The following is a 14166-nucleotide window of genomic DNA, read 5'->3' on the forward strand; positions in this document are numbered from 1 at the left end:
TGAACAAGGAAATCATATGTGCCTGACTCTTATTGGCTGATTCAGACAGTATGACGCTGTTCAAAATCCAATGGTGAGATGCCACACTTTTGTTTAGCAGCGCAGTCATTCGCATCCTTACCATCTCCACTAATAGCCTTTTCTCTTTCCACAAGTGCCTCCAACATTGGGCCTAGCACATTATCACATTAGGAGGGTTTCCCCAAAAAAACGGCGTTTACATTTGAATTTGCAATGTTGAAATTGCTTTTTTTCATTGTTCTCTCCGGGGCTGCCCGGGCGAGTGATGTGATCGAATTCTCTGATGATGATTTCGACAGTAAAATTGGAGATCACGGGATGATTCTAGTGGAATTCTTTGCGCCATGGTAAGGTCTACAGAAACGCATAGTTAACTACATGTTGAGGCTAAATTGTTACAATTTTGTCTCCAGTGAATATACACTGTTAGCTAGCTCTACTGTCCAGTAACTCGCGCAAGAGGAAGACATACACACAAAAAAATAGTAGTAATAGAAATAGTTAACGCTCTATAGAATTGAATAGTTGACTCTGGCTGTCAACTAACTGTTAGCTAGCTGCTAGCTAACTATATGTATTAACGTTAGCTGGTTGAGGAAACAAACACTTTTCTAACGTTAACGTTTCCTACTTAATGGTTAACTCATAACATTTGCTAGGAAGTGAATGTCAAATTGGCCATAGTGACCCATTTCTGCTTATTTCTTACATGCACTTTGCTGGCTACATAGCGTTGCTCGTTATCAAATATCATATGTTATACTAGCTAGCTGGGTGTCTCAGAATGGACACAGTTAGTATGTAACTAAGTTGGCTACTTTGGATGTGGCCTGGCAAGCCACAATGTTTCATATAATAGAAAATATAATTTTATTTCGTAGAGTTTCAGGTTGAGCATGAGTTTCCTCAAATGTAACTTGTTTACCTCTCAAGCTTAACTTGGAGGCTATAAGCGAGCTAAAATGGGTTTAAAATCACCTAACGTGGGGGCTTGGCATACCACTTTTGTAACCTTATGATTGGCCAGTGAAGTTTGGGTGGCTACTCCTGATTGGTCCCCAGAACAGTTAGCAGGTAGTTCAATGCTGTCAAACTTGAACAAGACTTCATCGGGTGATCAGAACCCTCTATCCTTTTCAAGATAGTTTTAATATTTGATAACTTCATTCACAGATTTGTATTTTCCAGCAATAATCTGGATTTCCTTTTTCCTCAACATTGCGGCTGCGTTTATTAAAACGTTAATTTACACCCATCCATTTAATCCATCACGGTAGTATCAAATTCCACCTGCTTTTAAAGCCCACCCATCCTCTAGATTTCAAACTAAGGTCTGAATGGATTATTAACGGCAACATAAGGGTCAAGCTTTTGTTTTACTGATCTCCGTTTACCTCACGTGTGTCCCTTAGGTGTGGCCATTGTAAACGGCTAGCTCCGGAGTTTGAGGTGGCAGCAACACGTCTGAAAGGCATTGTCGCATTGGCCAAGGTACTTTAGTCACTTAATGCACCTACCGTTTGTACATTAAAATGTTACCTTTGTGTGAAATCTCCATACTCCTGTAAAGACAGCCATGTCTACAAGGTTTATAAACTGAGTTAGTCACCTAGTTTGTGCTCTTTGTCACATTCACTAAGTAATGGCCACCTGTCATTGTGCTTTAGGTTGACTGCACGGTCCAAAACAATGTGTGCCAGAAGTACGGAGTTAGCGGTTACCCAACACTGAAGATCTTCAAAGACGGAGAGGATGCCGGTGCCTACGATGGGCCCAGAACTGCAGGTATTTGGACTTAACATGCCGTGTTAAGTCTGATACGCTTAGATACAAAAGCATAATAAATGCCTGTCACCTATTGCATGTTTTGACCAGGTATTTCAATGGTCTCTCTCTCTGTCAGATGGGATTGTGAGCCATCTAAAGAAGCAGGCTGGCCCATCTTCCGTAGAGCTCAAGACCGAGGCAGATTTTACGAAGTATGTCGGAGACCGTGACGCAAGTGTTGTGGGTAGGTTTAGCCTTTGGAAGTTGACCTCTTCATAAATAAACAAAACTAAATGACAGTAAAGTTTTTCAACTTTTTCCTTTGTTGTCAATCATATTTCACTGTATGGCATATTTCCTGTGTCTGTCCTGTCCAGGTTTCTTTGCTGACGGTGGAAGCCCAGCCCAAGCAGAGTTCCTTAAGTCGGCCAGTGCCCTCCGAGAGTCCTTCCGCTTTGCGCACACCAACTCTGGGGAGCTTCTCCAGAAGCATGGCGTGGAGGGAGAGTGAGTGCTCCTCTTAACATTGTGTTTTTTCCACTTACCCTGAGGGTAGACCAGCTTTAATATTGCAGATTGTGGCTTCTACCAATATAATTGTCTGTATCATTTCCAATTCCCCATATATTTGTGTGTTATTATTATATTTCCCTAACCCCTCCCCTAGTTGGCGTAAACTAATGCACAACAACACTTAGGCTTCTACTTCCAGCTCATACATACTATATACATTTTACAAACTCCATATTTTACATTGTTAGGTTCTAATTCTCAGAGTAAAAAACTCAATGGACGCTATGAAAGCTCAACCAAATGTATTCTTCCCAGAGGATCGATACAGCTACATTAGACACAAACCTTTTCACACAAGCACTGATATTTAACCCTTCCTCCTAAGCTGAGTGTCCACTTACACATCTGTAAAAACATTGTCTTTACTGCTAGGCACTAATCCATGGCTCTCGCCCCTTATCAATTCCTGCCACGTGATCGCTTCCCTGCACTCCATATTTCAATTGGATACCTGATATCATGTTTGCTTTTAGTCTCATCCTTCAGTTACCCTCAACCCCTCCTATCTCTGAATACCATCCAGATGATTTGCTATATATTAATCAGCTGTGATTCACTAAAGTTCTGAACCTTTCTAGGTGCATAGTTCCTACAGATTGTAAATTAAATGGAACCATTTTTGCTCGGAGCATGTGACTATGACTTTTCAAATCACCCAGCGGTGCTATTTGCGGAGTTGGCTCCAGGTAATTGTTGCAATTCTTCAGCCATTCCTGAACCTGTGACCAAAAACAAGCTACATATGGACAAAACAAATGATCTAATGATTCTGTCTCTTCACAGCAGAATATGCAGAGCTGGGATGCTTGTATCCCATATATATATATATATATATATATATATATATATTTCCATTGGTTGAGAATTTTATATACTTTATATTGAAAAACTCAACCATTTTGAATCTGGTGTTTTGTGTATCAGTTCATAGATTATGTTTGAGTGTCCTTGTGTCTCTCGATCTGACTGCTTGTGTTCTGTTTTATTGCAGGGGAATCATTCTGTTCCGTCCAGCACGCCTCAGCAACAAATTTGAAGAGAGCAGTATCAAGTTCAGTGAGGACAAGTTCACCAACGCCATGATCAAGAAGTTTGTCCAGGACAACATGTGAGTTTTACCACAAAATGTTCTCCCTCGTGTTGCCTGCAGTAAAATACGCATCGGCAGTTTGAATGGATTTTTGTTGTTGGCGTATTTAATGAATTCTTGGGAGATGCATGGGCCAGTTAAGTCCAATTTCTCTGAAGAGCAGCCCTTATTTTTTATTTTGTTTCAATCCCACAGTCGAGATGGATGAGATGGTGACATATTTTTAACAAGTTGTACATCTTTGACACTGCATTTTGGATGCTGACATTAATGAAATGAGTTGTACCTCTTACACTGATATAATTATTTTTTTTCTCCATCAGCTTTGGAATGTGCCCCCACATGACTGATGACAATAAGGACCAAATGAAGGACAAGGACCTGCTGGTGGCCTACTATGATGTGGACTATGAGAAGAACCCCAAAGGCTCCAACTACTGGAGGAACCGGTAGGGTCCCTAATAAATAACACTTACTCCCAGGAGGGAACCTCCTTTGTGTGCCTTAGTGTATTTTCTCTATCTGTCAGTTCCCAAGCCTGAACTTGTACCTCATTTTGTTTACTCTGAATTCTGGTTTCCTGGACACTGATGGGGAAAAAGCATGTTCAATGGAGATTTGCAACAGATTTGCATATAAGTGGACTCTTTGGGATCCATGACAAAATGTTCCAAAGCATTGTTGTATGATCCCAGCTCCCTCTCTCTTGCTGTCTATAGGGTAATGAAGGTGGCCAAGAGCTTCCTGGACCAGGGGAAAACGCTGAACTTTGCCGTGGCCAGCAAGAACAGCTTCAGCCACGACATCTCTGAGATGGGCCTGGACGCCAGCTCCGGAGAGCTGCCCGTGGTTGGCATCCGCACTGCCAAGGGAGACAAATACGTCATGGCTGAGGAGTTCTCGTAAGTGTCACTCACCATGCAACTCAAAATGGCACTTCGGACATGGTATCTCTTAGGTTAGGGTGACGTAGAACTAGGCGATATAGACACAAATGTGATAAATTCCGATGTTTTTTTTTTTGGGGGGGGGGGGGGGGGGGGTGCTAGAGCTGGGAGATATGGACAAAGTTATATCGCGATAAATGTAACTTTTGCTCGATAACAACAAATACCACAACATTTAACTGACAGTTGCTTTACATTACAAGCGGCAGGGCTCTAGAGTTTTATTTTTGTATTTAATTTTTTAAAACATTTTCTTCCCAGTGCCAATGCATCATTGATATTATGTGCAACCTGTCAAAATAGGATCCAGAATAATCCATGTGTTTTTCGACTCCTCAGAACTTGCTGACGTCTTTGTGCACATTGGCTTAAGGGACGTATTATTGACCACCTGAGGAAGTGGGAACTCAAAACACGTAGCTAGATTACTAACTCTAAAATATGGTATTGCTGCTTAATTTCTGACTCAGTAAATGTAGGCTAATGTCCTACAAAAACATTGTCCAGCGCTAGGGCTAGGCTACTTGATGTCTAGGGCTAGGCTACTTGATGTCTAGGGCTAGGCTACTTGATGTCTAGGGCTAGGCTACTTGATGTCTAGGGCTAGGCTACTTGATGTCTAGGGCTAGGCTACTTGATGTCTAGGGCTAGGCTACTTGATGTCTAGGGCTAGGCTACTTGATGTCTAGGGCTAGGCTAGGGCTAGGCTACTTGATGTCTAGGGCTAGGCTACTTGATGTCTAGGGCTAGGCTACTTGATGCAGGGCTATTCGCTGTGAGCGGTGTGCTCCGCGGCACATCAACCATACCACACTACAGCCTACTCCGGCTGTAAAGTGGTGCCATGAAATCAGTATTATGAGGTTAGGCATGTATTTAGTTTTTATTTATTTTACCTTTTTATTTAACTAGGAAAGTTAGTTAAGAACAAATTCTTATTTTCAATGACTGCCTAGGAACAGTGGGTTAACTGCCTGTTCAGGGGCAGAATGACAGATTTGTACCTTGTCAGCTCTGGGGTTTCAACTTGCAACCTTCCGGTTACTAGGCCAACGCTCTAACCACTAGGCTACCCTGCTGCCCCAAAATGTATGATGTACTCTCAGGAAAGCTGTTACACTCCCCTCTGTAACTAGAACGACAGTAGTTTTTCTGTCTTTTTCCCGCAATAGCATTTTGAGCAACGGTCATACAATGCATTCAAAGTATTCACACCCCCTTGACATTTTCCACATTTTGTTGTTGCAGCCTGAATTTTGTCCTGAATGCAGAGTGTTATGTTTGGGGAACATCTGCTACAGCACATTACTGAGTACCTCTCCCATATTTCCCGGCATAGTGGTGGCTGCATCATGTTTGTGTGCCTGTAATCTTTAAGGGGGAGTTTTTCAGGATAAAAAAATTAACAGAAATAGGCTAAATCCTAGAGGAAAACCTGGTTCGGTCTGCTTTCCACCAGACACTGGGAGATGAATTCACCTTTCAGTAGGATAATAACATGGCCAAATCTACACTGGAGTTGCTTACCAAGAGGACCATGAATGTTCCTGAGTGGCTGAGTTAGATTTACAAGCAGATTTAAGTCAAAACTATAGCAAAACCGGAAAAATGGTTGTCTAGCAATGATCAACAACCAATTTGACAGAGCTTGAAGATTCTTGAAAAGAATAACGGGCAAATCTTGCACAATCCAGGTGTGGAAAGCTCTTAGAGACTAACCCAGAAAGACTTAATGCTGTAATCGCTGCCAAAGGTGATGCTAACATGATTGATTCAGGGGGTTGAATATTTATGTAAGCGATTGTATACATTTTTTTTTTTTAACATCAATTTGATTCTCCCCCCCCCCCCCCCCCATGAGTATTTTGTGTTGCTTGGGGTTCTCAAAATGCATCGCTCGAGGGAGTGAGCGTCAGCAGCCGACGGGGACAGGTAGATACTGTTAACTCAAAATGACACAAGGTTCCAGTTTAACAACGTTTACTATACCGTATGAACACACTACAAGGTAGCCATTCCACTCAAGGCTAGGTCCATCAACCAAACTTCCCGTGCAGGCTCACTCTTGACAGAGTGATAGCCCTGTAATAACAGAAATATAGGGATACTTAAAACATGAACTTAACAGATACTTTCATAGCAGGAATCAACATAATGCATAGGCTATTACTGTTCACCAAATAATGGTTTTTAGAACAATCTACAGGAATGTTGTGGATCAAAATGACCAATGTAAGCCAAAATGCTTTGGTAAGAGGAAGACAATGTGGGTGTCTGTAATTTTTCGTTGTATCGTTCCATCTCTAGGGTGACAGACTGGTTAATGATTTAGTGGTTATGAGTTTATTGATCATACAAGGGCTACCTGTAATTTACCTAGGGAATTCACACGCACTCATCACCTTCACGTGACAGTGAGTACAACCTGCCATTGAATTCCATTAACATTTCAAGCGACCCTTGAAGAATGCTAAAAAGCACTTGGGGCTTTTGGAGCCAAATTTGTGACATTTTAAACTCTGTGGCAAAGGATATCATGTACACTTTCCACCCAATATAGAAGCACTAATGGGTCTTGATGACCTCGGTGGAAGTAGAAACGTCCTGTGTCTGGGTTTTATTTCCCCACGTGCTATTCCCTACTGATTCAGTCCAATGTCTTGGTCTTCCACAGACGTGACGGCAAGGCCCTGGAGCGTTTCCTGCAGGACTACTTTGACGGCAAGCTGAAGCGTTACCTCAAGTCTGAGCCCAGCCCTGAGAACAATGACGGCCCCGTCAAGGTGAGTCCGCACTTGAGACTGAAATTGCAAGTGGTTAAGGGTGGGTGCTCCCAAACCTGGGGGAGAAACACAGCAACTCAATGATTTCCAATGAGAGCAGTGTGTTGGGGGGGGGGCCTAGGTTTATGTTGTGCTGTTTGAGAGATTCCCCTAGTTTACGCCATTTAAAAAAAAAAAAGCACAGGTTTTCTCAAGGTTTGTCTGTGTAAACCATTCTCACCAAGGCTAACTTTATTTTTTCCCTCTGTTCACCAGACTGTGGTGGCTGAGAACTTTGACGCCATTGTGAACAACGAAGAAAAGGACGTGCTGATTGAGTTCTACGCCCCGTGGTGCGGCCACTGCAAGAGCCTGGAGCCCAAGTGGAAAGAGCTGGGAGAGAAGGTAAGGGCTACTGATTTTTAAATCTTGACTATGTCATGGCCATTCTACATTGGCACGTGAGACTAACCATTTCCCTCCCCTACCTCACAGCTGTCCAGTGATCCCAACATTGTCATCGCAAAGATGGACGCCACAGCCAATGACGTCCCATCTCAATACGAAGTCAGGGGGTGAGTGATAAGTCTTTCAAGTCAGAACTATTTGGAAAGTGCTTGACACACACAGGACCTACATGTCAAACAAGTCCCGTCTGTGTTACACCTTGATCTTCATGTTTCCCCATCCCATACCACTGTTTCAGATTCCCCACCATCTTCTTTGCTCCAGCTGGACAGAAAATGAGCCCAAAGAAATATGAGGTTCGTCCCGAGTATACATAACATATACCCCTTGGGTTAAAGTATCTGGCTCATGTAAGACTGAAAGGGTACTCCCACTTAGACCTCATTGTCTCACGTTGATGCAGCAGCTTACCTGGGTTTGATGGGGTTTTTTTCAGGGTGCTCGCGAGGTCAGTGATTTTATCTCCTACCTGAAGAGGGAGGCCACCAACCCTCTGGTGGCTCAAGAAGAGAAGTCCAAGAAGAAGCAGACCGAGCTATAGAAGCTCAACTGGAGCCAACAGTCCGAGGCAGGAAACACTGATGGAACTAAATTATATTCCAATTTTTAGTGAACTACAGAATGCTCTGAACCCTCCCTTGGGTCCTGCTGCTCTGGGAACACTGGAAGGTGGTGGTGGTGGCCAGGGCCTGCCTGATTTGAAAATGTATGGAAAGAGGGACAGTTTTGAAATGGAGATTATTTCCCCTGGTCTGTACCTCTGATGCACTTTGGTTTGAGACCAATTTCCAGTCATCTATTGTTTAGTTTTTTTCTGAAAGCGGGGTGGTTATGGTAATTCTATTTTTAACCACATTTTTGTACATTTTGGAAGGATTGGGAATAAAAGGCCCACAAAACAAAATGCATGTTTATATTTGAATTTATGGAGAAATGTATCTGTTTTCAGTCAGGTGTATAGAACATTATTAAGCTGTGTATGACCCTAGTAGTAGAATAGAAAAAATATATAATTCCATGAGGAATTCTAAGGTAATTAGGATCTAAAACATATTCTTCAAAACCACAGAGGACCATTCTATAGAATGTTGCACTTTTAATGGGAGTGTTTTTATAGCTTACTCCTTGACCTAAAAGCATGCTCCATGGAGATACTCTATTGAAAAGGTGTTTTAGTCCAGGAATAGGCTTATTCTGTTTCCAGGAAACCGGCCTTGATTATGAGAGGCCATTTCCAAAGACACCAGTGTGCACTAAGTCAAGTGTAATGGTTTATTTTCCTCTTGTGAAAACAGTTTGTGCTTTGCAGATGTTGCTGTGTAATGTCATTGATCTTTGAGCAGAGGTGTGAAATTCTTCTGTGACCACTGATTTGTAGATTAAGCACCTGAATGGTTAAGAGCAGGGGTAATTGAGTACTATATGAGAAGGTCTTGTCACATTTCCTAGGTGGCAAAGGTCTGCCTACAGAGCGCTATATCGAACTGCTAATACGGTTTGGGGTGGCAGGTAGCCTAGAGGTTAGAGCGTTGGCCCAGTAACCAAATGGTTGCTAAATTGAATCCCTGAGCTGACAAGGTAAAAATCTGTCCTTCTGTACCTGAACAAGGCAGTTAACCCACTTGCGCAAACTAGGCCGTTATTTACATTAAGAATTTGTTCTTAAATTACTTCCCTGGAAAATAAAAATACAGGACTTGTAAAGGCCCAGTGCACTACTATTGTGAAACAATATTTTTGCCCTAAAATATATTTTGTATTAATTTATTTTCTTTTGGGGGGGTGCTGCAGTACCCCTACTTCCTGCTGCTATGTCTCTGAGTTCCAATCTGTGTGAATCAGACTTGAACGCTGGAATTAACTGATTTTCCTCTCCAGTAGAGGGCAGCATCTTTTGGGCTTTTTCAGCACATTTTGTTAACCTGGAAGTTATTCTGTGAAATGACTCACATCAGGCCACGAGTTGGTATTTTTCTCTGATTGGTAGGATTGGTTTAACTACGGTCCAATCAAAGTTGAGAACGAAGGCCAAAGGCGGGGCTTACTTGCCTACGAGCCAATCAGTGTCAAGTCAGTAAACCTTGCCTGGGCTTGTTCAGTCGAGTGTTCGGGACGGGTGGACGTGTCAGCAGAGGTACTGTATGCTATTCATGCTTTAGGTAATTTAGGTATTAATTCGTTAGCATAATGTTTTGTTTAGTCAATGTCATACAGCTAAGCAATGACCTTTTATGTTATTTTTCGACATTTTGATTGTTCATTTGATTTTGCCACGTTGGTAACACGCGGTCCGGAGCACGGACAGATGTGACATTTAGACACTATCTTTGGCATCATTTCTACTCTTTAGTCATGAATTTGTTCGTTTTCTCAATTGTGGTAGCTAGTTCTAGCTATTGTGCCGTAACTTAAACTTCTAGTATAATTTAGTCTTTTCGTTCGTTTTTTGCCAATGAAATAAATTAAAAGGTGTGTTGCAGATGTGATACTACATGGAAAGAGCGATGTCTGAAGCATGCACTTCAACTGGAAGTAAAACCCATCGCAAATATTGGGGACTTATCAACAACTACAGATATTTATCCCGGAAAGCCATGTTCCTCAGTGCAGTGGAGAACGCCAGAGCACGGAAGAAGCATCAAAAGAAGAATAACATCTCCAATAAGAGAAAAAGGATAGAGGAAAACAATAAAACGCGAGACACTATCCAAAGAGTAAAACATATAAAATTACCTGCGAGACACACGTGTCTAGAAGTTGATAGCACTCTAAAAACCACAGACTCATGGACTCATGTTGCTAAATTTGGACTGCCATTGCCCCCCACAGTAGAGGGTTTACTGATAGCTGGTTGTCCAGCTGCTTCTGGGGACAACCGTGTAGCCAACCAGCAGACTTCAGAAGGCAAAAAGCTGGTTGGGGCCGCTCTGAGTGAACTATGGGAGGTGGACAGTGGATTCTCGTCTGAGGCCAGCCCTCCTGCTAGTGGACGCACTTCTCCCTGCCTCACCATGTGCCCGACCACGGTGGTGGCAATGGACTGCGAGATGGTTGGTACAGGGCTGGCTGGGCGCACTAGTGAATTGGCACGCTGCAGCTTGGTAGATTACCATGGCAATGTCCTCTACGATAAGTACATCCGTCCGTGCCAGGCTGTGACCGACTACAGGACCCGTTGGAGTGGCATCCAGAGGCACCATTTACAGAACGCTCTGCCCTTCCCCAAGGCTAGGACAGAGGTAAGAAGAGAACTAACCCCTAATCATATTGTCTGGTTCTATTTGGCCTTTTTAATAGTATTATTTCCTTTGTGACTTCTGGACCAAAGATTACAGTAGTCTATATGCTAAAAATCCCAACTGGACCTAGCCAGGGTCTCAAAGGAAAGTAGAGGTGCAATTTGAAGCTGTTTATGATTTGTTTAATACTTTGATTATTCCTATTTGTCTTGTATGTGTGTTCCTGTTGATAATGGCCACCAATACTATGTCTGCTTTTCTGGTCCAGATACTAGGAATACTGGATGGGAAAGTGGTGATCGGCCATGCTCTGTACAACGACTTCCGGGCCTTGGATTTCAACCACCCGGGTCACATGATCAGGGACACAAGTGGTATGCGTCTGCTCAGGCGACTGGCTGGCTTCCCCACAAAGCGCTGCGTCTCACTCAAGATCCTGGCCAACAGCCTCCTAAACAGGAAAATACAGGTGAGCGGTCCTCTCGGTGTGTTTGGTGACCATGTTTTTAAAAGCGTCTGAGGTTAGGGATCTGAAAAGATCTATGGATATCTTAACCTCTCTAGGGTATGTGGGTCCCACCTGGCCAACATCCAGTGAGATTGCAGAGCGCCAAATTCAAATACAGAAATACTAATTATAAAAATTCAGAAAATATACAAATATTAAACATAGGTTTAAAGATTAACTTCTCGTGAATCCAACCACTGTGTCAAATTTCAAAAATGCTTTACGGCGAAAGCATACCTTGAAATGATTTGAGAACATAGCCCAGCAGACAAATCATTACAAACAGTAACCAGCCAAGTAGAAGAGTTGATAAACAAGTCAGAAATAGAGAGAAAATGAATCCCTTACCTTTTGATCTTCATGTTTGCACTCAGAAGACATTCATTTATTCAATAAATGTTCCCTTTGTTCGATAAAAGTCTCTTTGTATCTGAAAACCTGTTTTGTTCGCGTTTTATTCAGTAATCCACAGGCTCAAACGCAGTCACAACAGGCAGACGACAAATCCAAATTGTATCCGTAAAGTTCATAGAAACATGTCAAACGATGTTTATATTCAATCCTCAGGTTGTTTTTAGCCTAAATGATCTATAATATTTCAACCGGACAATAACGTCGTCAATATTAAAAGGTATACAAGAAAGGCACTCTACTCTCTCTGTGACACGGCAGGGTCCACTCATTCAGACTGCTCTTACTCCCTCATTGTTCAGAATACAAGCCTGAAACCATTTCTAAAGACTTGACTTCTAGTGGAAGGCATAGGGACTGCAATTTGAGTCCTAAGTCAATGGATACTGTAATGGCATTGAATAGAAAACTACACACACAAAAATTCCTCCTTCCGGGATGGATTTTTCTCAGGTTTTCGCCTGCCAAATCAGTTCTGTTATACTCACAGACATTATTTTAACGGTTTTGGAAACTTTAGTGTTTTCTATCCAAATCAACTAACTATATGCATATCCTATCTTCTGGGCCCGAGTAGAAGGCAGTTTAATTTGGGCATGCTTTTCATCCAAAATTCCAAAAGCTGCCCTCTACCCTAGAGAAGTTAATAGTCTTGACTGTGTTGGGTTGGTCATTGGCGTTTTAACGTTTGTCATTTTGAGTCCGATGTCACGTGGTCTTTGTCTTGTCCCTGACAGGTTGGAAGGAGGGGCCACAGTTCAGTGGAGGATGCTCTGGCTTCCTTGGACCTGTATAAACTTGTGGAGCGGGAGTGGGAACAGGACATGCGAGAGAGAATGAAGGACCGAGGCACAGGCATTCTCCCAGACCCCGCTACCTTAAACCACTACATGCAGGACCAGTACTGGCCAGAGGACTTGACCGATGATGGCCATTGAGAGAAGCCTGTATAGGAGGGTTGATGGGGTAGATGTAGGCCAAGGGGTTTTAAGTCAAATGATCCAAGTTTGGCAAGCATGGCAGTATGGTTCAGTCAATATCAAGCTGCTCTTCTGACTGGCTATTAACTGAAGTTCGTGGAAAAAGAGGTGATATTAAATTAATCTGATTAGCTGATGTTGCACACACTCATGGTGGGAGCCACAGTTTCCACAGGGGATAAGGTCATGGCAACACATCCAGTCGCTCAATGTCAAGAATGGCAATCTTGGAACAAATGCAATGACACAGGATTTATTTGAATGCATTGCATCCATATGTCTTTTGTGTATGTAGAGCATGTTTGACTTAACATGTAGATAAAGTGGTAATTGGATACGAAACACATGCTTAACTTACTACTTGGATAATTACAACAATGCCTGGAAGTCTGGGTATCTGCTAGCGGCCCTTGTTATAACACCAGTTAAAAGGTAGTTTTGCAAACCAATGTTAACTTCCTTCATACTGGACACACACAATTTTATTATCCATGGGTTCATCGAACTCTGGAAGTAGATAATGGGCCTCTGCGGCAAAATCCTGAAGTATTCCTTTAACTCACCATTTTAAGCTTTCTTGCATGAAATTACACCAGTATCTCCCGGTGAGTGGTCCTTTGCCCCTTCAGTCACCTAATAGTGAACCATACTGCCAACTTGATGTTTTATGCTGCTGTTCTATGAAGACCCTGCTGTGCCTGTGCCCTAATTGGATATCAATATATTGGAATAAAATAATTTACGAAAATGTTTACTGTCTTACCGAGAGGTCGGACGATTATTTGTAATATTGATTATTGGAGGACCAAAAAAAGCCGATGCCGATTTTATTTATTTGTAATGACAATTACAACAATACTGAATGAACACTTATTTTAATTTAATACATCAAATAATGAAACATGTTCAATTTGGTTTAAATAATGCAAAAACAAAGTGTTGGGGAAGAAAGTAAAAGTGCAATATGTGCCATGTAAAAAAGCTAAGTTCCTTGCTCAGAACATGAGAACATATGAAAGCTGGTGGTTCCTTTTAACACGAGTCTTCAATATTCCCAGGTATGAAGTTTTAGGTTGTAGTTATTAGGACTATTTCTCTATACCATTTGTATTTAATATACCTTTGACTATTGGATGTTCTTATAGGCACTTTAGTATTGCCAGTGTAACGGTATAGCTCCCATCCCTCTCCTCGCCCCAGGAACACATCGACGACAGCCAACCTCGAAGCATCGTTACCCATCGCTCTAAAAAAGCCGCAGCACTTGCAGAGCAAAGGGAACAACTACTTCAAGGTCTCAGAGCGAGTGACGTCACCGATTGAAACGCGATTAGCTAGCTATTTCACATCGGTTACACCAGCCTAATCTCGGGAGTTGATAGGCTTGAAGAGCTGCTGGC

At 42.3% G+C, this 14166-nt stretch overlaps 2 protein-coding genes across 3 annotated transcripts; both read left to right on the top strand.

Annotated features, from left to right (window-relative positions):
* The first annotated feature begins 55 nt into the window (after positions 1-55).
* LOC109867091 (protein disulfide-isomerase A3) lies at positions 56-9346 on the top strand. Its single transcript, XM_020456005.2, has 13 exons — positions 56-368; positions 1434-1512; positions 1689-1806; positions 1925-2032; positions 2166-2295; positions 3353-3469; positions 3775-3900; positions 4171-4353; positions 7073-7181; positions 7437-7565; positions 7656-7735; positions 7867-7924; positions 8065-9346. Exons 1-13 carry the CDS (start codon positions 235-237, stop codon positions 8167-8169), a joined length of 1476 nt encoding a protein of 491 aa, XP_020311594.1. The 5' UTR covers positions 56-234; the 3' UTR covers positions 8170-9346.
* A 110-nt stretch (positions 9347-9456) lies between these two features.
* Positions 9457-13518, top strand: LOC109867206 (apoptosis-enhancing nuclease). Of its 2 annotated transcripts, none has more exons than XM_020456217.2 (4): positions 9457-9762; positions 10109-10867; positions 11136-11336; positions 12524-13518. In XM_020456217.2, the coding sequence occupies exons 2-4, from the start codon at positions 10121-10123 to the stop codon at positions 12722-12724; spliced, it is 1149 nt and encodes a 382-aa protein (XP_020311806.1). In that variant the 5' UTR covers positions 9457-9762; positions 10109-10120; the 3' UTR covers positions 12725-13518. The 2 variants fall into 2 exon arrangements, with proteins under 2 accessions (XP_020311806.1, XP_031657713.1); XM_031801853.1 differs by having other exon boundaries at positions 9751-9787.
* Positions 13519-14166: the final 648 nt, after the last annotated feature.

The sequence above is a fragment of the Oncorhynchus kisutch genome, linkage group LG22 (genome assembly GCF_002021735.2).
Source record: "Oncorhynchus kisutch isolate 150728-3 linkage group LG22, Okis_V2, whole genome shotgun sequence".
NCBI classification, from domain to species: Eukaryota; Metazoa; Chordata; class Actinopteri; order Salmoniformes; family Salmonidae; genus Oncorhynchus; species Oncorhynchus kisutch.